This window comes from Ranitomeya imitator, chromosome 4, assembly GCF_032444005.1.
Source record: "Ranitomeya imitator isolate aRanImi1 chromosome 4, aRanImi1.pri, whole genome shotgun sequence".
In the NCBI taxonomy this organism is placed as follows: Eukaryota; Metazoa; Chordata; class Amphibia; order Anura; family Dendrobatidae; genus Ranitomeya; species Ranitomeya imitator.
Window position 1 is genome coordinate 435,111,284 of NC_091285.1, and position 15,426 is coordinate 435,126,709.

Below are 15,426 nucleotides of genomic sequence, written 5' to 3' on the forward strand. Positions count from 1 at the left end.
TGCATGTAGCCATTTCAAGACCAGTCCGGAACAGCAATAGCTTTACATGGACAGCCTGTTCCTCCATTACTGAGAAATCAGTGTTTGAACTAATCTGCAATTGAGGCTGTAGACCTGAAGCCTCTCACTCCACCTCTATTACCTGCCCAGCGGCGCCGCCTCCTAATTCACTGTCTGAAGTCACACAGCAATAGAGGCTGTCAAGCAGAGAATGTGGCGCAGGGTGGGTAATAGAACTGGAGTGACAGAGGCTTCAGATCTACAAATCTTGCATACAGATTCCCTTTTAGAAGGGCTGGCTTCAGTAATGTCATGTGAAATCTGGCAAGACATGAATATAATGGTAATGTATCACCTAGATCTGTTTTTTACTAACTAAATACTGATACATATTTTTATGGTCTGATTTTCTTTTGATTGTAATTTTTGGTTTTTCTGTACATGAACATAGGGCATTCATCTAGCCTGAGCTGAATACAGTATATGGAGATATGCTTTATATCAGCCACATGATTATAGAAAATAATAATAGTATGGAGCTGATGCATTGACTTATTGAGGAGAATTTGTAGGCATGCTCTGTAATCTGGGCAGAGGTCATAGTGCAAGGAAGCAAGTAGGGTGGGGAGCTGTGACATCACCTACTGCAAATGGTGTAATCCTCTTTTATCTTTATATAGGCGTTATCTTTCATTGTAATCCTGCTTGCGATAAAGGGAAAAAAAGTAAAAGTTAAGGTACTGTCACACTAGACGATATCGCTAGCGATCCGTGACGTTGCAGCGTCCTCGCTAGCGATATCGTCCAGTGTGACAGGCAGCAGAGATCAGGTCCCTGCTGGGAGATCGCTGGTCGGGGAAGAAAGTCCAGAACTTTATTTCGTCGCTGGACTCCCCGTAGACATCGCTGAATCGGCGTGTGTGACACCGATTCAGCGATGTCTTCGCTGGTAACCAGGGTAAACATCGGGTAACTAAGCGCAGGGCCGCGCTTAGTAACCCGATGTTTACCCTGGTTACCATCCTAAAAGTAAAAAAACAAACACTACATACTTACCTACAGCCGTCTGTCCTCCAGCGCTGTGCTCTGCACTCCTCCTGCTCTGGCTGTGAGCGTCGGTCAGCCGGAAAGCAGAGCGGTGACGTCACCGCTCTGCTTTCTGGCTGCCCGGCGCTCACAGCCAGACCAGAGAAGCAGAGCGCCGAGGACAGACAGCGGAAGGTAAGTATGTAGCGTTTGTTTTTTTACTTTTTAGGATGGTAACCAGGGTAAACATCGGGTTACTAAGCGCGGCCCTCGGGATCGTTGGTCGCTGGAGAGCTGTCTGTGTGACAGCTCTCCAGCGACCAAACAGCGACGCTGCAGCGATCCGGATCGTTGTCGGTATCGCTGCAGCGTCGCTATGTGTGACGGTACCTTTAAAGGGAAAAAAATCAAATATTTTTGAACTCTAAATTAGAACATTAAAACTTGATTAAAACAATATAGAGGTTAAAACCCCCCAGATAACGTGAACATTACAGGTGCAAGATCTCCAGATAATTCTTTACATACAAAGTCATACTGCAGTTTAGATTGAGCACAATAGTGCTATTTATAATGATGGACCCAAGAGTTTTATATTTTGTTTAGGTTGATTTCAAAACCTGTTTGTACTGATTAGGAGTTTACTACAGATGACACCGCTGAGACCCGCAGTATTTGGCACTGAAGGGATTTGTATCTCTGTGAGCTGTTCATATGTTCAGTCACGATCAATTAGAACTAGGGAAGGGTGGACCCTTGGATGTTCAGGTCCATGTAGTTTAGCTGAACTTTATGAAAAAGTTTGGTTATCAAAACATTACTCGAACCCGGACCCCATTCAAATGAATGGGGGACCCGAACATCCAGCAAGTTCCCACACTGTCATCTTTGTGACAGCGTGGGAAACACAGGCTCTGATTGGTGGTAACTTATATGCGACCTCCGGTCACAGCGCTGCGGTTGCCACATGGTCACATCGATAACAGTATGAGCCAGCAGCTGTGACCAGCAGTGAAAAGGTTACTGCTGGTCAGGCGTCGGCTGATGAGTACTACTCTTAGCATACGCCTGGTCTCGCTGATGAGTATTCACCAGTCAGCGCCTGTTCATAGTAATAAATGTCAGTGAGATACTTAGAGCAGTGCGTGTGTAATTTACTGTACATGTATTTAGCTAATAAATAAAAGAAAAAATAGCATGGGGTCCTCCTTAGTTTACCTACCAGCTGAGGGAAAGTGAACAGCTGGGGTCTGGTGTTGTTATTCTGGGAAGTGACCAATCTCCATAAAGGTTCCCAGCCTATTAATGTCAGCTCACAGCTGTCTGCGTAGCCTTTACTGTTTATTAAAATGGGGGAGGGGCAAAAAAACTACATGGGTCCCTCCAATATTCAGTAACCAGTAAAAGTTAAACAGACTGCTGCAGGCTGATATTAAAAGGCTGGAAAGGGGACATGGATATTGGCCCCTTCCCAGACTAAAAACACCAGCCTCAGCCAAATCAGAAATAGCACATCCTTTAGATGCACCAATTCTGGTGCTTAGCCTCGGCTTTTCACACTTGCCCTGGTGTGTTGACAAGTGGGGTAATAGTTTTAGGGTTGATGTCAGCTGTTTTATGTCTGCTGACATCAAGCCCAGGAGTTAGTAATGGAGAGGCGTCTATCAGACACTCCCATTACTAACCCCATAGGCAAAAGTCCTTTAATTGAACAAAACACTCCCCGAGAAATCCCCTCTCTTTCCCATTTATTAACATAAAAATAAAAACTCAAAGTAATCACCACCTGTTCACTGATAATCCATAATGATGATGTCCCACGTCTATCCCCAACTCTGCTACATCTGGTTACATTGCTTGCAACCAGATGTAGGTGACATCAGTAATAAGACCGCTCAGCAAGACAGCCAGATCACACTCAGCTGAGCGTGGCTGTGTGTAACATAGTAAGATAGTTAGTAAGGCCGAAAAAAGACATTTGTCCATCCAGTTCAGCCTATATTCCATCATAATAAATCCCCAGATCTACGTCCTTCTACAGAACCTAATAATTGTATGTTACAATATTGTTCTGCTCCAGGAAGACATCCAGGCCTCTCTTGAACCCCTCGACTGAGTTCGCCATCACCACCTCCTCAGGCAAGCAATTCCAGATTCTCACTGCCCTAACAGTAAAGAATCCTCTTCTATGTTGGTGGAAAAACCTTCTCTCCTCCAGACGCAAAGAATGCCCCCTTGTGCCCGTCACCTTCCTTGGTATAAACAGATCCTCAGCGAGATATTTGTATTGTCCCCTTATACATTGTTATTAGATCGCCCCTCAGTCGTCTTTTTTCTAGACTAAATAATCCTAATTTCGATAATCTATCTGGGTATTGTCGTTCTCCCATCCCCTTTATTAATTTTGTTGCCCTCCTTTGTACTCTCTCTAGCTCCATTATATCCTTCCTGAGCACCGGTGCCCAAAACTGGACACAGTACTCCATGTGCGGTCTAACTAGGGATTTGTACAGAGGCAGTATAATGCTCTCATCATGTGTATCCAGACCTCTTTTAATGCACCACATGATCCTGTTTGCCTTGGCAGCTGCTGCCTAGCACTGGCTGCTCCAGGTAAGTTTATCATTAACTAGGATCCCCAAGTCCTTCTCCCGGCAGGAACCTTAATGACATCACCGCATGTCATACGCAGGTGTGCTCTCACACTCAGCTTAGAGTGAGCTGGTTACCGGGCTGAGCGGTAACATTTGTCACCATTCAACAATGCAACCTGATATAGCAGAATTGGGGATTGTTGTGGGACATCGGCATCATGAATTATTGGTGGACAGGCGAGTATAAAATTGTTTTCCTTTTTATTATTACATTAATAAATGGGTTATTGTTGGGCAGTTTCATTCAATTAAAGGACTTTTTTCTGTGCATGTCTCTTTTGACTACTGAGTTAGTTATGGGGTGTCTTATAGACTTCTTTCCATTACTAACCCCTGGGCTTGGTGTCAGCGGACATAAAACAGCTGACATCAGCCCCAAAACTATTGCGCACCAGGGCAAGATGGAAAAGCCGGGCAAAATGCGCCTTTTCTGGGGCTGCTGCATGCGAAACGCGCGTTCGGGTATCTGTGCAGTGACTGGCGGTATAACATGGGTAAGATGTACTTCCACTGCACATTCTTTTGATTTGGGTTCCTTCCCTTATGGGTGTACTTATATATTTACTTCTTGTCACCGGTCTTGTGACTTTACCACATTTCACACCCACTGGGGCTGTAACCCCTTGGTACTATGTGGATCTTGCCCATTTTTATACATATTTATGCTGAGGTTACTCATATATACGCTGTTTATGTAACACCATTAATATATGTATATTTTTGATATTTGTTGAGTATCCCACTGTTATAGATTGCTGGTCACTGCCTGTTTGCATCATCGGTTGTTTGACCTGTCCAGTGATTCTGATTTTACAATTTGCACTTACTGTTTGCCTATTTTTTGTATCTAAATACTAATAAAGTTGTATATATATTTTTCTAAACGACTTCCATGGCAAATAGCAGTTATTGAGTATAATATGGTTACATTTGGGAATTATAGGCTCTTTTCTCTTCTATGATTATCATATTGCTCTTTAAAGAGTATCTCCCATGAATATGGTCTTTTTATATTAATGGTTCTGGTATGTTTATCTATTTTTTTTAGGCTGGGTAGGGCCAATATCCATGGCCCCTTTCCATTCTGAGAATACCAGTCCCCCAGCTGTCTGCTTTAGCTTGGATGGTTATCAAAAATGTGTGGGGACTAGTGTTGAACGAATATACTAGTTACTTGAGATTTCCCGAGCACGCTCGGGTGACCTCCGAGTATTTTTTTAGTGCTCGGAGATTTAGTTTTCCTCACCTCATCTGAATGATTTACATCTCTTAGCCAGCTTGATTACATGTGGGGATTCCCTAGCAACCAGGCAACCCCCACATGTACTTATGCTGGTTAATAGCTGTAAATCATTCAGATGAGGTGAGGAAAACTAAATCTCCAAGCACTAAAAAATACTCAGAGGACACCCGAGCGTGCTCGAGTAACTAGTATATTCGCTCATCACTAGTGGGGACCCCACAACGTTTAATTAATTATTTATTTAAAGCAGTCAGCTTTACCTGCGCTGGTTATTAAGAATTTTACACAGTGTGCTGGCAAATACTTGACATGGCTGTGATGGGGCCAGAACTGCCCACACTGGAAAGCTTGTTGATTGGCTGCGCTGCTGCCTTTTAACATGCTTTGTTTGGTTTGCCGAACCCAAACAGTAACACAAAGTCAGTGTTCGGTGTCCCTGCACGGACCCTGAACTTTACGGTTTGGGTCACCCATGTCTAGTTAGAACAGATCCAGCCGCAATTTGTTAGCAAAGAAAAGTTGTGCAGACACACATTTGTAGTCTGTTCTTAAATAACTGATTCCTGCTGGATCCGTTTTTTTTAACATTAAAGTCTATGCAAAACAGATCTTATTAATTATAACCATCCGTTTTTCTTTAATTTGTAACGGATCTGTTTTTGCTTACGGGATACAGTAAGCAAAAAAACGGATCCGATACAATTGAAAGAAAAACGGATTTACTGAATAACTGATCTGTTTTCCAGATTTCAATGTTAAAAAAACAGATTCAGCAGAGATCAGTTATTTAAAAAAGAACTAACGGATTGCTGCTGGATCCGTTCTAACTGATCACGACTGGAAATGTGAACATAGCCTTACAAAATAGCGAAGCAGGTCGGATGCCTGTCTGACGCTTTATGAATTCTCTGTGAAGCAATGCTAGGCTTTCCTATAGGGAATGAATGGAGCAGTGGTTGAGTATGTGCACTGACGCTCCATAAAACGTTCCCCATTTTGCCGATCAGTGCAGGTCCCAGCGCTTTTCACTGGACAACCCTTTTAAGGCTTAGTTTAACAGAATAAGTGGTAACTCTAAACTATGCCGTTACTTTTATTTATAGCCCATTCAATCTAAAGCCTATAGAAATGTGTGTGACTGATGGCCTGTCCAATCACTCTCAAGTAGTAGAATAACTGTTCAAAAAAGTAACAATCATGTTCTTCTAATCCAGTGTATACCCACATTCTGGCCTGCTGACCCACGTGTAATCTTTGTCCTTTTCTCTCTAGGCTGCTATAAGATCACTACAGTTTTCAGCCACGCACAAACGGTTGTCCTTTGTGTAGGCTGCTCTACTGTTCTGTGTCAGCCCACAGGTGGAAAAGCAAGGCTCACAGAAGGTAATGTATGCCAAAGGCTTTTTATTGGAAATGTGTTTTTTGTTTCTATTTATAGGATGTGGATTTTATGTCTCTATACAAATCTGCAACAGAAACGAACATGGCACTTTTGATAGGATTTATACAGGTCTCATCCTCACTGCTGGTAATGTAATAAGTAGGGTTGAGCGAAACGGGTCGGCCAGATTCAGAAGTCGCCGACTTTTGGCAAAGTCGGGTTTCATGAAACCCGACCCGACCCCTGTGTGGGGTCGGCCATGAGGTCGGCGATCTTCTGATCTGGAATCGGAATTCCGATACCAAGTTCCGATATGTTTAAGATATTGGGAATCGGTATCGGAATTCATATTTAAGTGTAAAATAAAGAATAAAAATAAAAAAATATTGATATACTCACCCTCGGACGCGCCCTGGTTCTCACCGACAGCCTTCCTTCCTAAGAATGAGCTCCTGAAGGGCCTTCGATGACGTCGCGGCTTGTGATTGGTCGCGCGACCAATCACAAGCCGCGACGTCATCTAAGGTCCTTCAGGCGCTAATTCTTAGGAAGGAAGCGTCCGAGGGTGAGTATATTCCTAATAGGTATATACTCACCCTCGGACGCGCCCTGGTTCTAACCCGCAGCCTTCCTTCCTAAGAATCAGCGCCTGAAGGACCTTAGATGACGTCGCGGCTTGTGATTGGTCGCGTGACGCCCATGTGACCGCTTACGCGACCAATCACAAGCCGCGACGTCATCGAAGGTCCTTCAGGCGCTCATTCTTAGGAAGGAAGGTTGCCGGTGAGAATCAGGGTGCGTCCGAGGGTAAGTATATCAATATTTTTTATTTTGATTCTTTATTTTACACTTAAATATGGATCCCAGGGCCTGAAGGAGAGTTCCTTCAGGCCCTGGGAACCATTAGAAACCCAATGCACTGCCTTGGGTTTCGTATTTTGGCTGACACCGACCCCGACTTTTCTATAGGATCGGCCGATTTCACTCGACCCGACTTTTGAAAAAGTCGGGTTTCGTGAAACCCGACCCGATCCTGTAAAAAGAAAAGTCGCTCAACCCTAGTAATAAGTGTAAACCTACAAAGTAACATTTTCAGCATATCCAGGCTACTTGCATACAGGGTGGATATTTTTGCTGCATATATATAACGTGAATTTTATTCTTTGACATTATAATTGGTTAAGTCCATAGTTAAGATTAATAAGAACATTAACAATCTGCTTTGCAGGACAATTGAGAGATTGAGACTGATCAATTCTGGCAGTGAAAGAAGCTAATTTTTCTGATAAAATGGATTACAAAGTTGTTTATTTTCATGTGTACTATTGATTTATGAAATAAATATACTTTTCCACTGTTTTTGGCCTAGACCTTGTATAGTGTAGTGACTGTGTACCGTCCACACTCCTTTGCATTGATAAAATCATTTGCGATTTTATTTACAGTACCATGAGACTGCTGGCAGCGTTCTTCTGTCGGCTAATATCGACCTTCCTGTGTAAGATGTCAGTCTAAGTCTAAACACTACATTCTCTGTTCGCAGGTTGTTCCTTCAGGCGAAAGCAACACTGAAGTTTTTCTTCGTAGCAGAAGAAAGTTCTGCCGCACCTTGTAACTTACCCCTCAGGATGATTTGCCTTATGTCTGGTTTCATGCACCACTGTGTTTGCTGTGGTATTGTGCAAAATCTCGTTGGCTTTTGTAATTCAGGGAGATTTTTTTCGCAGTTGGACTTTGAATATGTGCAAACCATTTCCTAAATAAATGCAGAATTGCAATTGAACAGGTTTGTCCTCATCTGTAACTTTCACCTTACTCCACTACGCACCGTTGCACAGGGTGAAATCTGCACAAAAAAGCATGTTCTCATTTTATCTGCAATATCTGAAAAAGACTTTGAAAATGAGATTCACTTGTTCCATACTGTAAATTGCAGTACATTTGTGTTTCCATATTTAAAGGCTTCCCCTTTCAGAAAATCCCAGGTTCCCGTATGCAGTTTGTTGGTTTCTTTAAACAAACTCTTTATTCACCATCCCCATCGCTGTCTTTTGGCTGTGGCGCTAACATCCCTTCACCAGCCCTGGGTGCAGCGGCTCTTCCGTGTAGACAGGACACCACACTATGATTGGCTGATTACATTAGTGCTGCAGCCAATATCAGACACCGGGAGCAGTGGTGGAAACTCGGGGGCAGGACCTGAAGACTGAGTTTTATATAACAAACTGCTCCTGTAGACTGGAATTTTCTTACAGTGAACAATCACTTTAATCAATGAAGGTGTGAAAGCAATATTGTTATATTTTGATAGAAGAACTTTATTGCTAGTGAAAATATATTTTGGCACAGATGATCTTTTTTTGCTGTATCCATTGCATTCCACAACGGAAAAAAAAACACCCAGAAAAAAAGTGAGTAACATAGTAAAAAGAAGAGATCATATGAAAGTTCTTTCACCTACGATGGTAGTAGTGTGCCACCCCACACGTTTTACTATGCATTACCACAGGTTTTCACAGTCAGACGTTTTTATTCACTAGTTTCAAACAGCATTGAAAAACCTCAGTGAAACCTGCAACTACTAACTGGCAATTACTCCGGCAACCACAGATGCTGTGTGGGGAAATCCTCTTTCCTACAAGATCCAGCACAATGTGAAAACTGTAGAAAGTCCTAGTATGCTGGGATATGTAGTTCCAGAAGCCACCAGATGCAGACCCTTTAAATAGTTCATTCCTAAGCACTAAAATCACAGTATAAAGGCAGTTAGGTAATGTAGTGCAGCGATAAGTGAAGAACGTTCATACATTCAGAGCGTGGAGCCCAGAGCACTGGAATGTGAAAACACAAGACTGAAAAAGTGTATAACAAATCTACATAAAATGCATTTACATGAGTCATATTGTGATGTCTTAAGCCTTAGAGCAGGATCCCTCTGCCGGTCTGCGAATCAGTCCGTACTTGGACGTTACGTGGCATTATAACAGACATCTGTAGTGAGTGGGGTGCTGTCCCTGCACCATGATGCATATATCCATTGTAATGATCTTGTAGGTACTGCCCACTGTATTCCTAGGATAGTGGCTAATACACTGCCAGGCTCCTGTCATAGCTGCTAATACCAAATTCCCTCTGACCCCAGCAGATAAATCCGCTAGATGCCGCGGTAAATAGTGACTGGGTATCTAAGGTGTTTGGTACTGGGGAGGATGGGATCATTGTGCTTCACCATAAGCATTTTGCCTAGATACCCAGCGGTGACCTCAGAAGCTGAACCCCTAAGTGACCTCCAGAGCCCAGGCATAGGCCTAATAGGCCATCGGTTTATCACTGACAGGCAATAATGCTTTTGAAAAGTATGGCTTTTTTAAATGCAGCGAAAAAAAAAAGTAAATGCTGTAAGGTTTAATGTAAAAATGTTTTGAAAACATTTAGTAGATTTTTCTTAGTAAATTATACCAGTTAATTACTTTTAAGATTTTTCATTTTTGTGTAAGGTTATAAAATCACTCCATTTAAAATATGGCAGCTTATGACTGGGCTGACTTGACTTTCTCAAATTCCAGTGCAATTTTTAAGGCCGTGGTGTTGAGCCCTGTACCTTGCATATTGGCTAGTATAGTCACCACAACTCCACTTGGCGGGATCATCGTCTGATCGTCTTCCCCAGGCAGGATAAGCAAGACACTGCTAGCTCCGACTGCTCCTCCTGTGTGCGACACGTAATGCTTCTGGCACTTACACTGCCCAAAGTCCTGCTTTCCTTCCACCGTTCCCCAGCCCATGGCATACTTTCCGTCTCTATCCCAGGACATTTCAGTATTAGGAACTTGTTTCCACATCATGGAAACTGTGTCTGCTTTTAGATATCCAGGCAACATTGTGGCTGTTTCCTTGGCTTGGTAGCTATACAGGAGGACATTTCCAAACCTCAGGAGATCGTTGACAGTAGATAGGAATCCTCCACCTGCCCATTTACAGGAGTTGTCGACGTATGGACAGTTTATTAAACGCTTCTTGTCGCTGAAACTGTAAAATCTGTAGGAGACAAAATTAAGATAATCTGCAAATCTCTTCATGACCATGATGATACATGCCAAGCTTACAGGAACCTGACACTGTGAAAATGCTGTGCAACTCATTAGCAACCGATTGATTCGTAGTTTTGTTGGAATAACAAGGGAGTGGTGCTACCATGACAGCCTTCTCTGTATAAGTGGCCATCACTCAGTCACTGATTGAGGACCACCCACTGGACTCCTAAGCCAAAAATTAGCAAGGAGCACAATTAATAAAATACATGTTATACCAAGTCTTTTTACACAAACCTATATATTAATAACCTCCCCTGTAACATGTTTCTGGCAGTTCAGACTTAAAGGTTGTCTATAGTAATGAGCGGATGTGCTTGGATATCGTGTTATCTGAGCATGCTCAAGATTTAGACAGCCACAACACAGCGGCGACTGCCCAACAGCCGCAAATCAAGTAGCTGCAGGGACAAACATATTATTGGAGCACGCCGAGATACTCTGATTAGACCTGAGCATGCTGATAACACGCTATCCGTGCTCGCTTATCAATGGTTGTCTTCTCAATTACCATATTCTGCCATGTAAAATAAAAACTGCTTGTGCGCCCCTTCGGTGCTGGTCTAGCGATGTCAGGGTGGGGCTCGCTCGCTTGAGCTCTGTATCCAATCAGTGACTACTAACAGGCCACTTCTCTCGCTTCCTCTGGACGAAACTGACATCAGGAAAAGTCAAAACTGCTGCTGCTCTCACTTCTTCTAGATGTCCATTTCATCCGAAAGAAGTGCGTGAAACTGCCCATTAGCAGCAGCTGATTGGCTGCCACGCACATGTGACAGTCAAAGTAGACCTGGCACTGGAGGGGAGTACAAGCAGTTTTTAATTTACACGCAGAATATGGTCATTGAGTAAAGGTTGTTCAAGTAGTGACTATTCAATGTCACAGGTTCTTTTTGAAATAAGTTTATTCCAAACCTATCTTTTTAATGATGATATGTCATATGAAATTCCTATATATAGTAGGTTCTAAACCTACATATGTAACTTTACCTAGTGAAACAAATTCTATATGAACAGCAATAACCACATCACACACTGTTTTACCACCATTTCCTGCAGTCAATGTCTCATGTAGAGGTGAAACACATCCATGTGGTCTTACACTAGTGTCACACATTACAACACTGCACTGAACCCATGTCATTTCTCACGTGAGGGCTGATGTGGCTTTTTTGTGTCTAACCGCCTGAAAAATAAAGTATCAGGCAGAATGTGTGAACAACCCAGACATATGCTTGATGACCTCCACAGATCTGTATTTTCTGATGTCATTGAATCTGACAGAGAACCATCCATTTCACATCTATCCTTCTGGAGTTACTGTGTTGTTTACGACACGCATGGTAATTCTATGACAGTCCACAACCTTTTCTCGCCCTTGGACCTGCCTATTTGGCATTATAGCTTCAGGTAATGAAGTGTGATAAGATCAAGTCATCATTGGACACTGCTGCATGCAGAAAGATGCCAGACTATGCTCTACTAAAAACAATTTAGAGGTTTGAATAATAAATCTAATGCAGGTTACAAGGGTGGTCCAATCCTCTGATAAAGGTCTGCAGTCATCATGTGATTAGACTTCTGAATCCTGACCGCATGCAAGTGCATATTGTTAGGATTCTTTAGTATTGCCAGTTAGAGTGGAACTGCAAACATGCGATTGGCATACTTCTGGCCACATTCAGACTAGACATGCCTGGCTACTCTCAAGTGAATTGAGAAAAGCCACACACCTCTAGTTGGCATGTGGCTACATGTATGCAAATCACATACTGGTAGTCATGTGAGCATCTACTCTCACCATCAATACTGATGAATCCTGACAGCATGTGCACTTGAACTTATCAGAAGACCAGGCAACCTTTAAGTTGGGGTGGGTGGACTGTCAGTGAGAATAGGACACATGTACAATACCTACCAATCATGCACACGTCTTGGAAGGTGTGCAGGTTGTAATGTCATCTACTGTACATCATTCCAGTGCAGAAGTGAGCATTGACGGCTGTCACCAATCACATTTAGTGCTTCAGAATACCAAGACATTTGTAAAATTTTATGCTTCCATTTTTCTGTGGCCAAGTACACAAACAAGGTCCATAAAGGCATGGTTGGGCAAGTTTGATAGGGTTAATATCACATTCATCCACCACAAAGATCACTGGACTGAACTAGAAGTTAGTTTTAAGTCCAGTCATCTCCCACATCAGTGTCTGATCTCACAAATGCTCTTCTGGATGAATAAGCAAAAGTTCTCGCAGACACCTTCTATCCCAGAAAAGTGGATGTCATAAAAGCTCCTGTAGGGGTAAGGTGTAGGCGTCCCAGTAATTTTGCCCAGATGGTGTACACATGTGCAACAAATATGACATGTGACTATTGCCCAAAGTCTTTATTCAGACAACCATATTCAAGGGTTTGTTTTCGAGCCAAAAGACCCTAGCTCCACAAAGTGATGTAACGTCAGCTCATTTAAACCATATTGGTCCTGGATCTTGCTTTATGGCTGCCTGAATGAAGAATTAAGGTTTGTCCGCACACAGAATAAATATGATGCTGTTAAATGGCTAAAAAGTCATAGCCGATTTTGTTGTGATATGTAGCTTCAACTTTTTCTCACTACATAAAAGTTGTGGTGAAAATCCATAGGATTCCCACAGCACGTACGGTATACCTATAATCCGTACATTTTTTCCACCGGGAGTAGTAATAAGGCCGTCGTCTCTCACATCAATAACCGGCCTTAATGTGTGAATCCACCCCTTAGGGTCTTTTCTGTAGGGGTGGACAGCCCCATTCAGGCGTCCATACCTATCGGAGTAACATTAGTGGGATTGGCCAATAGTATAACGTGTATTAGGACTCTCACCACATGATGTCTGGAGACAGAAGGATCCAGCGCTTCAGATTTCTAACGAACTTTTGCTCTCTAGGAGATGTGTATCAATGGCTCTCGCATAGAACACACAGACGTGCTCCTGTGGATGGAGCAGAAATGGCTGTCTATTGGTCAGTGGACAATATTGTGCAATTTACACCATTTACCTAAATTAGTTATTAATCTGTACTGCATGAGAAAGTTTATAGAAAGGGAAGTATATAGAGGAAGGTTATGTTTACATTGTGAATAGTACAAGCTCATACAAAAGAATGTTATTTCCTCTTGTAATACATGTTTTTTCACATAAAAATACATCTCACTGACTTTATCATAAGTAGATTATAATTAGACAGTGTGTCATCATCTCTAAAATACAAGCTGGGCTGGAGACAAAAGTGTAAATGCATAGGACCACCAGCAGGGGGTGATATCATCATAGAATCAAATATTGTAGAAGTGAAACTATGAAAATGAGGAAAAAAAAAGTATCTTCTGGCCGACCTGAAGCAGAAGGAACTAAAGTGGCTTAATACACACTTGTGCTTTTTTGAGTTTTTGCCCTCAACATGAGGAATCTCAGCTGCTGGTAGATGCAGCTGCTTGGGTTCATTAATAGCACCAAGAATGTAAAAACAGCTCACAACCTGCTAAAGGTTTCTCCATGGCTTTAAACACGTTCATGTAACTTCCTGTTTTTCACATAATTGTCACTGAAGAGATATAAGGAAAAGTGTAGTGTTGCACATGGTGACCGCCTAAATACCTCCAAAAAGAAAAGGTAAATGCATTTGGATTCGGAAGGAGAAGAGTTTTTGATCCATCTCCCCAGTGTGTGATTCTCCATCATGTAGTAGGACTACAGTAACGGCAGTAGGAGAGCTCTTTGTTGGGAGGGTCACTCCAGGACATACAATTATTGTGCACATTTGGAGACAAATTCATCATTGTGGCATGTTTTTGTGGTTTCTTGACCACTGCTCCTAGCATTCCTTCATGCTGAAGGATTCCACATAGATCTTTGCTTGGGCGTCAGCTGCTTTACTGAAAGCTACAGAAATTACGTCTCAGAGCAGCAACGATAAACTAATGGTAAATGATTAACCAATACAAACGTGAAACACATCGTACACGACAAGTATGGCTATTAGTCACTATAGAGGCGGTCCTATACTTATAATACCATTATAAATTATAGCTTTAGTATACATTTTTCTACAATTCTCCCTATCCTGCTATTCCCTATATCTTTTTCTTTTCAGTTCAAGGGAGTCTCAAAACAGGACATCACAGGAGGACAGCACTGCAGTCAATTCTCTGCCGCTTTTATCGCTCCCACTGAAAACAGGATGTCATCATGGGGCGACACTGTCACCGTCATCACCTGATGACATCCTGTTTTAGTAGTGATGGAGAAATAACCGCTGCTTCTGTCCCCACCATACTTCCGTCACCACTTCCACAGCCCCCATTTTTGACACCACCACCTTTTCCCCTCAAATTAATCATAATCGGGGTGATGATAAAAGGAGTCACTTACCCTGCTTCTATCACCGTTCTCTGATGATAATTCCTTTGAAGGAAAGAGGCAGTGGTGTTTGAAGCAGATACTGTGACACTCAGGGCCGGCGTCAGCACCCGGCGTATCCGGGCAAGTGCCGGGGGCCCTGGCGAGACAGGGGGGCCCATTCAGGGCCGGCGTTAGGGGCAGGCAGCTGCCAGTGCCTCGGGCCCCCGCTCCCCAGGGGCCCTCAGCTAGCGGCACATCACGCAGCTGCTATGGGGCCCCTGTGAGTCAGGGGGGCCCGCCTGTCGCAAGCGCTAACTCCCTCCGCCGCCGCTTTGAACTTTACCTGCGTCTGCCGGTAAAGTTCAAAGCAAATGATGGAGGAGAGAGCGTCACCTGATGCTCCCTCTCCCATCATTCCCCACTTTGACACTGCCGCTGCGGGTGCGCGATGATGTCATCGCGCACTCGCTGTGTGTCAGGCAGTGCAGCGGCAGCCACCGAGACCGGAGCAGGGAGGGAGCAGCGCGGCGCGGGAACGTTGAGAGGTGAGGTGTTTTTTTTTGTAACTATAACAGTGAGTACTGGACTATGGGGCCATTCTTGGGGGGAGGGGGCTGTGCTGTATACTACATGGCTGTTCTATATA

General features: G+C 43.2%; 2 protein-coding genes across 3 annotated transcripts in view; one reads left to right on the plus strand and one right to left on the minus strand.

Moving 5' to 3' along the window:
- The window catches only part of RPS27L (ribosomal protein S27 like), a 31,487-nt gene extending 23,400 nt beyond the window's left edge, over window positions 1-8,087 (plus strand). For both annotated transcript variants that reach the window (XM_069765580.1, XM_069765581.1), the window contains exons 3-4: window positions 6,196-6,306; window positions 7,848-8,087. In XM_069765580.1, the coding sequence (XP_069621681.1) occupies window positions 6,196-6,306; window positions 7,848-7,876 (140 nt within the window). In that variant the 3' untranslated portion in view covers window positions 7,877-8,087. The remainder of the gene's footprint in view (window positions 1-6,195; window positions 6,307-7,847) is intronic.
- A 727-nt stretch (window positions 8,088-8,814) lies between these two features.
- Window positions 8,815-15,426, minus strand: part of LACTB (lactamase beta) — a 101,765-nt gene continuing 95,153 nt past the window's right edge. Inside the window, exon 6 of the mRNA XM_069765579.1 lies at window positions 8,815-10,342. Within this exon, the coding sequence (XP_069621680.1) occupies window positions 9,835-10,342 (508 nt within the window). The 3' untranslated portion in view covers window positions 8,815-9,834. The remainder of the gene's footprint in view (window positions 10,343-15,426) is intronic.